This window comes from Pteropus alecto, unplaced genomic scaffold (assembly GCF_000325575.1).
Source record: "Pteropus alecto unplaced genomic scaffold, ASM32557v1 scaffold3, whole genome shotgun sequence".
NCBI classification, from domain to species: Eukaryota; Metazoa; Chordata; class Mammalia; order Chiroptera; family Pteropodidae; genus Pteropus; species Pteropus alecto.
In genome coordinates, this window is record NW_006442484.1 from 70141528 (window position 1) to 70157116 (window position 15589).

Genomic DNA, 15589 nt, shown 5'->3' on the forward strand with positions numbered 1-15589 from the left:
GGAAAGAGTTTGTTCTTTTTCTTGTAGGTAGTGGCAAGCACTGCGAGGTTTTAAAATCACTGTGTCTGCAAAATGGGACTATCGATATCCCTATTTCTCCTCTGTCTTAATTATAAACTTTTTTTCTTATTAACTGTTAAATTAATGCATGTTAAAGCGATTATTACTTAATCCATATTTTATTAACATTTTTGTGTTGAATAATATACAAGAGCATGGTCATTACAAGTATTTATATTGGGGTGACATTGGTTAATAAAATTATATAGATTTCAGGCATACAATTCTATAATACATCATCTGTATGTTCCACTGCGTGTTCACCACCCAAAGTCAAATCTCCTTCCAACACCATATATTTGATCCCCTTTACCCTTTTTTTTACCTCCCTCCTTCCCCCTTTTCCTCTGGTAACCACTCTACTGTTGTCAGTGTCTGAGTTTTTGTTTATTTTTTTGTCTTGTTCATTTGTTGATTTCCGTTTTATATCCCACATATGACTGAAATCATATAGATCTCGACTTTTTCTTATTTTGCTTAACATGATAATCTCAAGATCATCCATGTTGTTGCAAATTGCAGTATTTCATCTTTTCTTATGGCTAAGTAGTATGCCATTGCATATATGTACCACATCTTCTTTATCCAATCAGAGGACATTTCGGCTGTTTCCATTACATATTTTGTATCCTGTGTGATAACTAACAGAGTGCCTTACTTATAGTAGAGGGACAATAAATGTTGAATAAGTGAGTGGGCTGTGTAGTTCTGGGGTGTTTTGTCAGTGTTCTGCACCATGGACTCAACCAGGACACAACAGAAAAGGCTTTGCAACCTTCTGCGTTGCTTACATTTCTGAAAGGAAGAGGAAAAGCAAAGCAAGAGTAACTGTCCTCTAACCTTAACACATTTAAATTAGTCATGCAGGTGCAGAGCTGAAACGAGGTATGGAGTCTTCTGTGATAAACATTTTATTTCCAAAATGTCAGCCTCCTGTTCAAGCTCTTTTTTCCCTCCATGATGTGTCCCTTTGCCAGTTCTAAATCTGTCACATAAATAAACAATGACCATATTTCCAGAGCCAACATGAAAACAGAGTAGGCAGCAAATCAAGAATAAAAGCAGTGGTTCTGATTAAAATCAAGTCTTATGAGCAGTTGGTATTTCATTCCTGTTTCCTTTTTAGTTGGTCGTTATGGCCAAATCTTTTTGTGCTGCTAGTATATTTTGTAATCCACCTAACTCTAATCAGTCTACCCATCTGCAGTCCAGTGCTCAGAGACTCACTGTATATTCTGTCATCTATTTTAGTGTACTTCCAAACTTGATGGATTTTTATAAACTATCATTTTATATATAATAAATATATATAAACATAATATGTGTATGTTTATATATATATATAATCACCTTCACCAAAGAATTCTTTGATTTTTCCTACATAGAGTAAATGTAAAATTAATGCTTGCTGATGAAAAAGGGAATCGATAAAGCATATTTTTTCCTTTTAGCCCTGAAGGAGAGAGGAGTAAAAGATGATATGTGCCCAAAAAAGAAAGGACACTGTGTCTAAATTCTGTGAGGCCAATGCAAATGGCAAGAGGTCAGTTGATTTCTTGCAGAACCAATATTTTTCTAAAGCTATGGAAAACACTATGGTGAGGCCAAGACCAAGTTCTAGGTCTTGATTTCAAAATGACTGCCCACCATAACATATATAATCTGAATGTCAAAGATGTGTGAGACACCAGGGGTCTAGGTTACCTTTGGAAAAATATCACACTTATATTGGCATGATGTTTCTTTCCAGAAACTTAAGGAATTTCCTTTCCCAGAAAGCCCAGTAGGCTGATTCCAATTTTCCCAAATTTTAAATACCTCATTATTTCTACAGTATATCATTGTTCATGACAGATATTTTTTTTCTACTTATCCAGTCTTTTCATTGGTGTCCTTGTTTGTTATCTGTCTCTCTTAGCAAGATATATTTTCCTTGAGGGCAAGCATCATGGGTGTCTTGCTTCTCAGCATATGCCCAGAAGTTAGCCCAGTTTCCACATATGGTTAACTCAATAAATATTCTTCAATTATTGAATGGATAAATAAAATTGTTATTTAAAATATTCAGTATTATGCCTCTCTAGTCAGTGATCTTATGTTGCAAGTAACAGAACCCCAATAAAATGTGTTTAAGTAATTAGAAAGTTTCTTCAAAGGACATAGCAGAATCTCTTAAAACCAGAGGCAGAATGGGAAATACAGCCAAGCCTCAAAAGCATGAGAACCAAAGCTGCTCTTCATCTCAGAATGAACATAGCATAGCCTCTCATCTCCGCTTTTTTTTGCAGCATCTCCATCTACTCACTCATCTCTGTCCCATGATCAGCTCCTCCTGCTTTTTTCTTCTTGTACTTAGACTGAAAATCCCAGTTTCATTATCATTTCTCAGCCCCAGCAACCATCAGCAAGTGAATTAGACTCGATATCCCTTAATTCCTAGGACAGGAATTTGGTGGGCCCAACTCCTCTTTTTGATTCAAATATCCCAAGTGATAAGCCACTGACCAGCCAAAGGACTGGTTTCGCATTGCAAATTTAATCAATAGTAGTCAGGTAAGAAGACAGTCGGATATGAGGAATGGGTCTATGACATATTTCAAGAAGAAAATGACAACAGTTCAGTTTTTACACTGTCCCATAGCAAGCACTTCCATGTCCCTGACAGCTCTTGGAGCTGTGTAGCTGCCTCCCATTTGACTATAGCTCCCTCTTGTAGACCAACTCAATAATGAATGGCATCTTCTATTAGTAATAAATTTTGGACTTTGGTCTTGGGTTACTGGTCTTTGGTTTCTTTACAGGTCCCTGCTTGGTGTGTAATTCCAACCACCATGTACATTTTGCAGTTCAGTGAAATTTCTTCTAAGAACCATTAATATAACCAATAGATACCATCAGAACTAGCCTCCTATTCCATCCAGTTCCTTACTCTCTTCTAGCCAAGTTTTACACCAAGTAACCAAAGCAAAAAGCAACAGTGATAGCGTTATTAGTCTGATTAGGAGCTACACCTGAAGAGAGACTTTAGGACCTTCACATAGGGTGCCCAAATATCCATCACACATGTACCTGTCTCTGACATCTCTCTTTCAAGCCTGAACAGGTCATTCAGGAGGAGTGACTAGCCCATCACCTTAGTGTGAAAGCCCTTCAAACTGCCTTCTTTTCCCACCAAAAATAGTATCCTAATTATTACCAGGCAACCAGGATACACCAGGCTTCCTAAGGAAGCTTGACAAGTTATTAAATATTTGGTATGTGAGGAGCTTGACTTATACCTTCTGTTTTCAGTAGGCAGGATTAAATAGAACCCCACATTTCCCAGACTGTCAGAGGAAAGCATAAGTGTTCATCCTTGTTCTTCTAAGCTGAGTATTTTCCTGTATCTACTTGGTTAAAATTCCTATTATTCAATCCAGAAGTATTTTTCAAAAGTAATCCAGAAAAAGACAAAATGTCCAGCTAAAGTAGAAAAGGGTGAAATATTTACAAAATTCAAAAATCATGCTTTAAAATAATTGTATTGACCTGCGGAAATATTCGTTATAAGGTCGTAGTGAAATGAATTGTCTAAAATTGTGTGCCACATATATAACATCCTCCCAGTTGTGCTAAGATGCATGGTAGGATAAAGGGTGAAAAGAACAAACAATGCCAATCACTGAATTTGGAATTATAGGCATTTTTGTCTTCTTCCTCATAGTTTTTCTGTGTTTTCTAGATATTCTTCAATTTGCATATATTATTTTATAAATAGAATAAAAGAGAGATGCCACTTTTAAAATAACTTGAATTTTTTCAAAGGAAATCAACTACACCCCTAAACTTATATGGAACATGATTGTCAGATATAATTTTAAAACTTTCGAATCATAAAAAATAGACATGATATTTGTGCAGTATATTGCTTTTCATTCACAGGAAAAAAAAAAAACAAAACAGGACTTCTGTTCCCAAATAATATGTGTTCCCAAGTATATGCCTCCACGTTTTTATCTTTAGAAAACATAGAAAGAACTCTGATTCATTTGTTTCCAAGTAGATTCATTTAAAAAGTTCATTCCATACCAGTCACATAATAGATCCATTGTCTTGGGTCTTTTTGTCAGAGTTTTGAAAGACTTTCTTGGAACATGCATGTACTTTTAGATTTGCTTTTTCTTTCAAAATCTCTCTCCATCTACAATACTGTGAAGCTCTGTTCAAAATTCTTAAGGAGTTCATTTTTTTTCCCTTGGCATTGGGGGAGAAAGCGTTTCATTGATAATGGCACTGGAAAAACAAATGAGCATTTATTCTGTGCAAAGGGATGGATTCCCTCTTTGCACGGCCTCTGGTGCAAAAATAGGAATCAGGACTCAGAAAAAATAAACAAGGGCCTGTCATCATTAGGACCGATCAGTTTCCCAGATGCTCTGTTTATTCCATTCCTTGGTATGTAGGGAGTCAGGGGGAGGACATTCTCTCCTTTGTGCTTGCATAGATGAGTCAGGCCTATTCTGGACCCTGCTTGAGAGGCTAGTTTGAAAGAAGAACTGCCGCCTCCTATAGATGAGTGTGCTTTCTTAAGCCAGTTTACCTGTGTGTCTCAGGTACAAAAGATGGATGCTATGAATTCGTACTTCCTACATGCATCTTTTCTCTTTACGTCCTAGTAATCCTCTTTGAAATATTTTCATTCTCCCATTACCAAATGGTCAACTTGTAACATCCAATCCTATAAACAGACCATTGGATAGAGTAAATTTTAACTGACAATATTTTAAAAGATTTGTGCTTTCACCATCTTAGTGGAATATAAGAGCTCTGAAATGGAAGTCAGGAGGTCCTTGTCCTTTTCTTATTCTGCTAATAACCAGCTTTGCAACATAGTCAAGTTACTCTACCTCTCAGGATCCCAGTTTCCTCAGTGGTAAAAGTAGAATTTGTTGCTAAATATCTCTAAGCTCTTTTTTTATTACAAAATTTACTGCTTTTAACTTTCAGAAAGTGTAGGACCATGAAAAGCCTTAAATCATCCCTCCCATTAGACAAAGATGGTTATTTGGATATTTGAGGAGAAAACAGCACTGTTGGTTTTGGAGAGAGCACAACACTCTTTGTCATGTGTCTCGCGTTCTTTTCAGTGCTCAGATAAGTCATGCCTGAGGACACCTTCTCTGAAAAAGAGAGTTTCAGATGCCAACCTGGAAGGGAAAAAGGACTCTGGAATGCTGAAATACATCAGACTGCAGGTATTGACACTGGGATCAGAAACATTCACGGAGCAGTAACCGGGAGGGGACTCCAGAATTCCTGTTTGCTGATGTTTGGGACATACATTGCCCATTGGCACAGTATTGGCATATTGGCCTCTTTAATTGGTGAGCAAGAGTGCCACCAAGTGTACAAGGAAAACAAGTCCCTCCTTGCTAGACAACCAACTTCCATCAAGACAAGATTTGGGGAGCTTGGCTGGAACTCTGCCTCGTCCCACTCTCCTCCCTCCTCCAGTGTGCTGTGGTAGTGCGCATGGGTCTTGGAGTGAAACAGTCTGAATTCAAATCCCACATTTGCTGCCCTGGCACCAGGATCTTGGGCAAATCATCTCCTTTCTATCAGTCTTAATTGCCTTACTTGTAGGATGGGGATTATAACACTAGACCCGTCTCAAAGGATTATTGTATGAATTAAGTAAAATAGTACATTTACCTACTTATCCAGTGCTTGACACGTTGTTATATTGTTATTACAACCTAAACTCTTAATCATAATACATTTCCCCAGGGGAAAAAAACAGCAACACGTTCTATACTTTTTTGGAAAGTATTTAAAATGACAGTTAAAGACCTAGACTTACTCAGAACCTACACTGATTGTCTAAGTTATCTGAAATAATGGATTAAGTAGGATTTTGTGGTCTAATCTGGGATATTAAGCATAATGTATAATATTGTTTCAAAGGGAATATGCCATCCAAATTTACACTGGTTTAGAAAACTAACTTTATGAATAGATCTCCTTTATAAATTAGAGGCTGCTCATAGTTTTCAGTAGAAATCAAATCCTAATAGACAGGAAAATAGGATGCTTTGAAAGTCCGTTGGGACTTTTAGCAAAAAGATATATTGGCTGAGGTCTTTCTTTTCTCATAGAACTGTACTTATTCTATAATATATTCCTTGAGTGTTTGCAAAGTAGTTTTTATGGTGAAAGCATGATAAAATTAGTGTAATTATTTTCTAGTTATGCATCGACTATTAAGGTATAAAGCTTATACACCATGCCAATAAATAGGTTTCATTTTAGAAAGTATATTAAGGAAAGTAGAGAGAGGAGAAGTGGCACTTAAGTTTCAAGAGGAGTATAGCACTCAGTGTCTTCAAGGATGTTAAGCCACGATTTCCATCCTTCCCAGGTGATGAGCCTGTCGCCCGCTCCCTTATCTCTGCTAATCAAGGCAGCACCAATTCTGACAGAGGAGATGTATGGAGATATCCAGCCAGCTGCCTGGGAGCTCCTGCTCAGCATGGATGAGCACATGGCAGGAGCGGCAGGTAAAGAAAGACTTCCTGGGACCTTGGTCCTGTTGCCACCCTTCCCAGTGTTTAAAAAAGAGAGAGATACATTCATTCCATATTCACTCCTAGCTCAGACATTGCTAGAACTCTAAACAGAGCTGCGCACTATGGGGAGGCAGGCCTAGGTTCTGTGTGCACTCGTTTTCACTGTGTAGTTTGCATGAGAGCAGTGGGTCTCTCCCAAGGTGTTACCAAATTATAGAGAATAATTTTCCCCGGAACCTACATTTTCACTGTATTTCACGAAAGATAAAATTCTTTTTGTGTGTTGTGATTTCCCAGATTAATCATGAACCACCACCATTACTTTATTAAATCTTATGCAAGTAATGTTCTATGCCAAATTATAATATAAAAACAGAAGCTAAGTAGGGTCAGGCCTGGTTAGTACTTGGCTGGGAGACCACCTTGGAATACCAGGTGCTGTAGGCGTTAAAAAAAAGAAAAAAAAAATTATATATATGTATACACACACACAAGCATATAAATATATATATAATATCAAAACAAATTTGTCAAAATTTAAGTGACCTGTCCAAAGCCACATAGCTAGTAAATAAATGGTAGGTGCAAAATGTGAGTGCTTCACCGTTTTTCTACTTTTTGTACATATTCCTTGGTTATTTTCATTGTAAGATGAGCATAATAAAAATTCAAATAACACAAAAGTATATGAAGTTAAAAAATATCACCCTCTTTTCCATGAATTTCAGTACTTTCTCCCAGAGTATACAATTTTTTAGTTTCTCAGGATCTTTCTAGGGTGCACTAGGCATACATATGTATGTAAGTACATGTGTATATATTACGTTTCCTTTTTCACACAAATAGGACATATCATTTGCACTTCTCATTTTTCATTTATAAGAGACCTCTTTTTTTAATTTGAAGAGTTTATTTGAGCAAAAATTAATTCAAATTGGGCAGCACCACACCAGAAGTTATGAGGAGCACCCTACCAACAGGAGGAGCTCAGGAAAAGACTTTTATGGAGAAAAGATAGAAGCAAAGAAAGACAGTAATTGATTAGCTGTAGTGTAAAGCCTGGTTGGCTGATTGTGATTTTGTTCTCAGAGTGTTGATTTTATAACCCTGAGGCATTTCCACACTTAGGTTTTTCTTGGCTTGCATAGGCTCCCACAGCATTAGAGCCACATCAGTCTAATGACCTTCTTGTTTAACTAACTTAACAATTCCCCGCTTTTGATATTAGCCTCATTGTGAAACTCATTGGTTATGTTGTCAGCTCCAGGGAAGCATTATTTTTACTATTCATCTCATTGGTCATCTGGTTTCTGTTTCTCTAAGCACAATGAGATCATCTGATGAGCAGCCAATGGCTGTGAGCATGCATTTAAGATCTTTAAGAGAACATAACACACCAGGGAGACTACAATGATACCTATTAGGAAGATAATACTAAAAGACTGAAGTATACTTTTTAGCCAGGCGCCCACCCCCCCTCCGCCCCACGAAACAAACCAATTAGTATCAAATAAATCAAAGAATATACTTGAAGGGAAAACACCCTGTTTTAGCCAAGTGGCTTGTTTATTAATTTCTTGTATTTGCTACAATACCAAAGGTGTTGATCCAGCTGCAGCATGGGGTATTTGCTATTGCATAAACTCCTCCTTGTTCAGTCAATCAGTAATCTTAAGCAATTATTACCTAAAATCACCTGAGCGAGAAAATTTAGTCCCTTTTGCTGTGCGGCTGTGGCCTTAGCAATAGATCCAGCAATAGTTGCTAGAGTTAAGGAGCCCTTTCTTGCCATGCATTCACAGAGAGAAAAACAATTAGCAAAAAGGCAAAAGGGGTACAGATTGCATATTCGTGCAGAAAGATGAAGGTCTTGATCTGTGATTTTAGAAGAGGTGTGAGATGCTGTCTGCTTCTAAGGAGGACCCTTTCCAGTCAGCTTTAATTTTAGATCTCCAGTCGGTGTGCAGCTCTAAGCATTTGGAGGAGCCCTTGTTAATTGGGAAATGAGGACCCAAGGTTCAAGTCCCTGAAGTTTGGCTGCCAGCTGGGTAGTGAGGAGAACCCGATATGATTGATCCCTTTCAAAGAGATTCAAGGACACCAGTCTTTGTTCTTAGTGATTTCAAATCAGAATGGTGGGGAAAAAATTGGAAATGTTAGTTTGGAGAGTTGTAACCAGATACTTGAGGAAACTAGGAGAATTCAGGATTCAATTTGGTGTACAGATATATAACAAAACCTCAACAACAATGACCGGGACTTGAATTCGATATCCACAAAGTTGTATTACAATTCTTCTCCTGAAACAATTTTTTTTCTCTGCAACCACCCACATGTCTATCAGAGATAATCACAGAGATGAATTTGTTTGCAAAATAAGTCTAGTGTCATTAAAGTTGGCCTGATTATTTATATAAGTGCAACAAGAATAGTGATTGACCACATAGATTCTCTTTAAATCTGCTTTGCTGGAACTTTTCATAAAGAATCTTAGACTGGATTTTTAAAAGCCTCTTTAGGCTAAGAAGCCAAGTCAAAAACACCATCAGACTTGCCTGGAATACCTATATATTTGGGTAAATTCCTATCTTTTTATAATCCCCACGATATCTTGAGTATCCTGGGCCTGCCAGGAAGTGACTTTCCTTACTCACCTAGTAAGGCTGCAGGGAACCCCATAAGCAAGGTACTGGGCCAGTTTTTCCAAGAAGCTTTTATTGCTTCCATAAGGTTAACCTTAGTCCTTTAAAACCGTCTGGTCATTTCTGATTTTAAGCATACTTTCAAATATGACACTCCGGTCAAAGCCTTAGTAATATAACTAGTGTTCCCATTGTGTTCTGTTATAAGGAGAACAGACGCTTATTGAGCTTTTGCTAATAATTATTTTGCCATAAAAATAAGAATATTCAATAACTTTCTGAATTCTGGAGGGATCAGATAGGGAGAAAAAGTGAATGTTTCAATTCTGCTTACAGAGATATGATTTTAAGAATTATACTGTAAACCATAGATAGTTCAAGAGAAAAGAGAAAATCTGGAAGAATAAAACATTAAGGAACCAGCAATGTTTCAAAGAAAAGTTGTAAAAAATATATAATCATTCATCAGTTCATTCAATCCCATGTTATTAATTCTTGTTCTACTTGAACCTAGTTATTCCATTAGTTCTGGAACTTCTTACTCAGTTAAGTGTTATGATCTTAAAGTTATCAGAAGCCTATATTCTAGAGCACTTGTCTGAGTCCTTTTCATGAATCTCTCTGAAGATGAAGCATCTTTGCAAAAGCATCAGAAAAAAGCAATAACTGTCTATAAATGACAAAAAGACTTGAGAAAATAGTCATGATTAAAGATCTGATGAGAGTTCATTTGATAAGGAAATGTATTTACTTCTGTGGCATATAATAATTTAGGATAATAATTGGACAGTAAAAGCATTGGCGAATTTCTAGAAACTTGAGTTTCTAGAATACCTATATTAGTAACATATTCCTACACATATAACTTAAGAAGGTTTGTCATCACTTCTTATTGACAATACTTCCTACATAATTTAGCATACCAAATAAGCTTGATTAGTTTAACATCTCTCTTTTACAAGGTGGGAGACAAATTCTTTGAGATTTTTTAGGGGCTTTCAGGGAAATCTAAAGTTACTTTGAGGTCAAAAAGACTCCATTTAGAATTTGATTTTGAGAAGTTGTCAAAATGTCAAAAAAAAAAAAAGAACATTTGACTAAATAGGATCTTGAACCATTATGAAATATGCTTAATTATCTATTTAACTAAAATGACAATAGAAGATTTTAAAGGCAAATACAAAAGGTTAATAGCTATGAACAAAACTTAGCTCTTCTAGTATTGATAAGACTGGGCTTTCTTAAGTAATCAAAGGCCTGAAGAAGACAACAAGAAGCACAGTATATTATTTTGGTAAGACACAAAATCTTTGCTTTCCAGGTAGATTGATTACTCGAAAAGTAAAAAAAAAAAAAACACCTTTCACAATCTTTTATCAACAGCAGACCAGTAGTCCCAGAAAACTTTGTCCTTTTCACAGAGAAAAAAACAAATTCTAATTTTTTACTTTTGATATACTTTTGATATTCAAACTCATACTTTATTTTTATTTTTATTTTTTATTAGATGAGACAACCCTTGGTTGACCTCACAGATTGCAAGGACCTTGTCAGCTTACAATCCCTTATTTTTTTATTTTTTACACCTACAGCACCTGGTCTTCCTAGGTGGTCTCCCATCCAAGTAGTAACCAGGCCCGACCCTGCTTAGCTTCCGAGATTAGACATCAAACTCATTCTTTAAAATGTAAAATACATGCACTGCAAGTTCAGTCATCTTGACCACACGTAAAATTCTTTTTCCAAGGTTCCTTTTCCACACACCTCTACAGCTTTTAAAATATCCATTCAGGTTTTGTCCTTTTTTTTTTTTTTTTCTTTTTCCTTCTAGAATAACTAGTTATTTTACTTTCTTTGCACAATTGTTTCTTTTCATCTTTACTATATCCAAGTAGTTTTAATTACATATATAGATTAGAATTCTTAACCCTTTCAAAGCCTTTATTCCTAGTGAAAACTAAGAAGTAAACATTGTGAACCGTTGTTATGCCAGCGTTGTGTGGATTGACAAATTTATAAATACATTTCACAATTTCTAGAATTATATTTTTCCTCATAGTAAAATTTTCAGTGTGGCACAAAGCATATTTATTAATAGACCCAAATATCTTTAGTTCCTCTGTAAAAAGAAGCCAAAAGTGGATAAATCTATGCTCAGTAATTAATGTTTTAATATTTTATCTTTTTTGGTAAAGATTTAGGTATTCGGTGAATATTCATCATTTAATTTATCTCAATGTAACTTTGTTTTCAAATTACCAAAAATATTTTGGAAGCTATTTTGAAGTAGACATCATAAAGCATAATTATTATTGAAAGTTTATTTTTAACTTTTACTTACATCTATTTAATTACTTGTTTTTTAGATTACTCATGAAAATTTCACGAGACATTAAAGAGCTAACCATCATCTTTCTTGCTAACAATTCTATAGGAGATAACATCATCTTATTTGACTTTTAGTAAACCTAGGTAGAATAAAAGTATTATATTCAATTCTGATAGAGCTTTTTACAAATTAATTTTGGCAATACCACTCATAAGTAGAAAAATATCACACATTTACAACATAAACACATAGACATACATAACCATATAGACAGATACAGAGATCTTATAGTTTTCATTTTAAAATTTTATCCATGAAACAGGTACAGTAATGAAAAACTGACTAGTTTATGAAAGAACAGTTGGACCGAAATTGTGTTTCTAGTAGATAGAATAAGTTAAGTTTACCTGCTCAGATGGCTAAAGCTTTTACTAATATTTGTGTAAAAATACTTAAGATTTTTCATTTACCTGGTTTTTTAAATAGCTTCTTCTCCCCTCCCCGCCATAAGGATAAACTCTCTGAAGTTTGTATTTCAAGAACGGCTCTCTGTTCCTAGAGAAGACAGGTAGAATATGTACATCTCAAAGGCACAGAGAAGGGATGCAAGTTTATCCAAGAAGGGCTTCTGCTTTCTAAATCCATATTTTTTTTACAATATCTGCAAACGTTTTTAAATGAATAGTTTTTGAAATTGGTAAAAAGGATAGGTGGGCTTTAAATTGTTTCTAGAGCTTCATTTCTGTTGTTGTAAAGACTTGATTTGTTAGACAAGCACAGTTTTTAATTCCTCAAAGAACCGCATTGCAACCTGATAATAAAGACCCAGCCATCTAACCATATTATCCTTGATTTGCTTCTTTACATCAGGAAGAAGATCTTGAACTAAGATAGAAATAAAAAGATTTCTACATTCTAGATTTAGAGCTGTATTTCTTTGAAACATTTCAGTAAATCTTTCCACATTTCTATCTGACCATATTTTGGGGGGCCCCAACCTGATGATTGCCAAGCCAAATTCTCAGGACACAAAACAAGACAAACGTGAAGGCAGTAGCTATTCCTGAGAGAGAAAGAATCAATACCCAACGTTTTTTTTTCTTCCTGCCAATCTGAATTTATAAAGGAAGGGACAGCAAGAATTTTTACCTTCCTCTCTCAACCAGGCACCATAGATAGAGATCTGGGAAAGCTGACTTTTATAAAAATTCATACCTTTTGCCAGCTTCTGCCAATCTGCCATCAGTAGGCTCTGGAGTGAATGGGGTGTCTCAGCAGGTATTGTCCTAGTCACCAGTAACTGTCGAGGAGGGAAAATTATTTTTCCTTTGTGTTTTATAATGAGTGCCTGCTGAGATCACTTTTTCTCTAGGGTACCTCATAAATGGATAAGCTTATCTAGGATAGTTAAAACTTCTCCGCTGTGGCCACTGAAATTTAAGATTATCTTTGATAAGGTTAACACACTTGATCAACCTTAAAACAAAATTTTATTCACCTAAGGCCTCACACTAGACCCAGTCCAGATTAAGTTGGACCCAGCCTGGTTTTTAAGACTGATCCAATCCGACTCAGGCTGGTTTCTGGACCCAGTCCAGAAAAAGAAATGTTCAAATAAATTCTGAAGGCTCATGGCACAAAAGCTAAGATAACTTAAATGACGTATTGAGACTTTGGGGAAAAGTACAAGAGAGATTTTAAATTATGTTTTTATAATTTCCACAGGCTCCTCCATCTATGCTATAGAGAATTTATATATATATCTCATTATTCATTAGCTTTATAATTTATGGCCCCAACTTTTCTATAGTGACATTTATATTTTCTGGAAATTAAAAAAAAAATGGTACTATGATTTATGAAATCTTTTTTAGCTTCTCAATCTCTTCTATTTCTAGGAAGGTTAAAAGTTTCTAATAGAGTCTACAATGTGGATATTATTTTTATTATCATTAATGCAACTGAGGTAGTTTTTCATTGATATTTTTATGTATTGTCCCAGGATTACTATGAGATGACTCTAGGCATTTCACTATCTAATTTCCTTTTTTTATTTGTTTCCTCTGGCATTTACTTTTCACTATAAACCAAAGGAAGCTTTGCATACAATAAGCTATTCTACTGAAATATCATGCTGTCCCTGCCCTTTTACCAGATATTGGAAGATTGTGGATTTCACAAAGGCTGGTGTTTGGTTTCCAGTGCTGAGACACGTTTGCTTTTGCTGATGCTAGTGGCCTGGCTCTATTAGCTCATGAGGCATTTTCAAGAAATAGGAGCAAATTCCCCTTCTCTCCATCCTCAGAAATCAAGCAAAATTAAAAGATGGGTAGCTGATGAACTGTTGACTGTCTCTAGCTGCCATGTTCCTGCTGTGTGCGGTGAAAGTCCCTGAGGCCGTGTCCGACATGCTAATGTCCGAGTTCCACCATCCAGAGACTGTGCAGAGGCTGAACGCTGTCCTCAAGTTCCACACGCTCTGGCGGTTTCGCTATCAGGTCTGGCCCCGGATGGAGGAGGGAGCACAGCAGATTTTTAAGGTGAGGGGTACTTCCCACATAGGAATTAGATTAGCAAATCCAACCTAAGGCTTGTTGAAATGCTTTTACCACAAATCTGCGGGGTATGGCCCAAGAGATGCTTCTTTTTTATTCTCTCTGAGTACATAAGTAAAACTAACATATATGAATGAATTCTCGTTATTAAAAAATTAAAATATAGAAGAATGTAGAGTGAGAAAATCAATTATCTGTAAAGTCTAAATGTTTCTCCCATCCCCTGAGGTAAGTACATAATGTTTGGGGTATAAACATCTAAACATTTTGCTGTATGTATATAACAGATAGATGTTTTTGGAGGATGTGATGATTAACACAAATAGAGATCATGTAGTTGAAATTCTTTATTTTATTAATAAATACACTGAGGCCCAGAGAGGTTCATCCTAAATTCTGTAACATCCTGTGTGCCCTAAAATTATGTCATAATTAAGACTCATTCAAGCTTATTCTCCATCTTACTCAACTAATTCTTCTGATATCAACTAACAGATCCCGCCTCCCAGTATAAACTTCACCCTGCCCTCACCAGTGCTTGGAATGCCATCTGTCCCAATGTTTGACCCCCCATGGGTCCCTCAGTGCAGCGGGAGTGTCCAGGACCCCATTAATGAAGACCAGTCTGTGAGTAACAGGCATTTTCTTTCCCACATCTTGATGCTCCATAGTGTACATATTAGAATGAGGAACAATGAATATGTAAGATGATTTGTTTATATTTGTCATAAAAATGCAATAACAACACAGAAAATCACCCACAAAAGGTTTTTGTTCTTGTGAATACAATAGAAGGAACTAACATCTGGTAGTGAGCATTTGCAGACCTCCAAACCAGCACAGTTTTGTTTTATAATTAAAGAAATAGCCACCTAATGAAGCTATTAAAAGTATTAGGCATTGATTTCTTGGTCAAAGGTAACACTTTTGCTTCCATTTATTATAAAATAAACATATTCATTTAACCTATAATACATAAGCTATCTAAAAGTTATTGATATTGACCCTGGACAAATAAGAAGAACTGGCAGTTCTTGTTTCTTGTTTGGACCTTGGTCTGTTCTTCATCTTGTTGATCATCAGTATCATTATCACAGACATCACTCTGAGACCTCAGGTCATAGCTACCCTAATGTAGCACTGCTATATGTAATATAATGCATAAACAGTTAAGTTTGGAACGCAGTCTATTTATAGGCAAGAACCAAGAATATGTAGGTGCCTTTTGAAAAAAATGAATCCTAAAAATATGCTTTTTTCACCTGTCAAATAGCATTTTTTCTATATTGCAAGAGTAATGTAGAAAATTTGGGAAATCTATGATTATTTTTTCAATTAAATTTACATGGGATTTAGGGCAATTGGTACATAACTATTAAAGATTTTTGCTCTATCTCATAAAATAGCCCCAGGAATGTTGTACCATTTTACCCTTATAAAAATAAAATAGGAAAGTGT

The 15589-nt window shown here is 35.8% G+C and overlaps 1 protein-coding gene across 2 annotated transcripts in view; it reads left to right on the forward strand.

Annotated features, from left to right (window-relative positions):
• The window catches only part of UNC80 (unc-80 homolog, NALCN channel complex subunit), a 189901-nt gene that overhangs the window by 109026 nt on the left and 65286 nt on the right, over positions 1–15589 (forward strand). For both annotated transcript variants that reach the window (XM_006921411.1, XM_006921412.1), the window contains exons 29-32: positions 5187–5294; positions 6458–6596; positions 13935–14116; positions 14627–14758. In XM_006921411.1, the coding sequence (XP_006921473.1) occupies positions 5187–5294; positions 6458–6596; positions 13935–14116; positions 14627–14758 (561 nt within the window). The remainder of the gene's footprint in view (positions 1–5186; positions 5295–6457; positions 6597–13934; positions 14117–14626; positions 14759–15589) is intronic.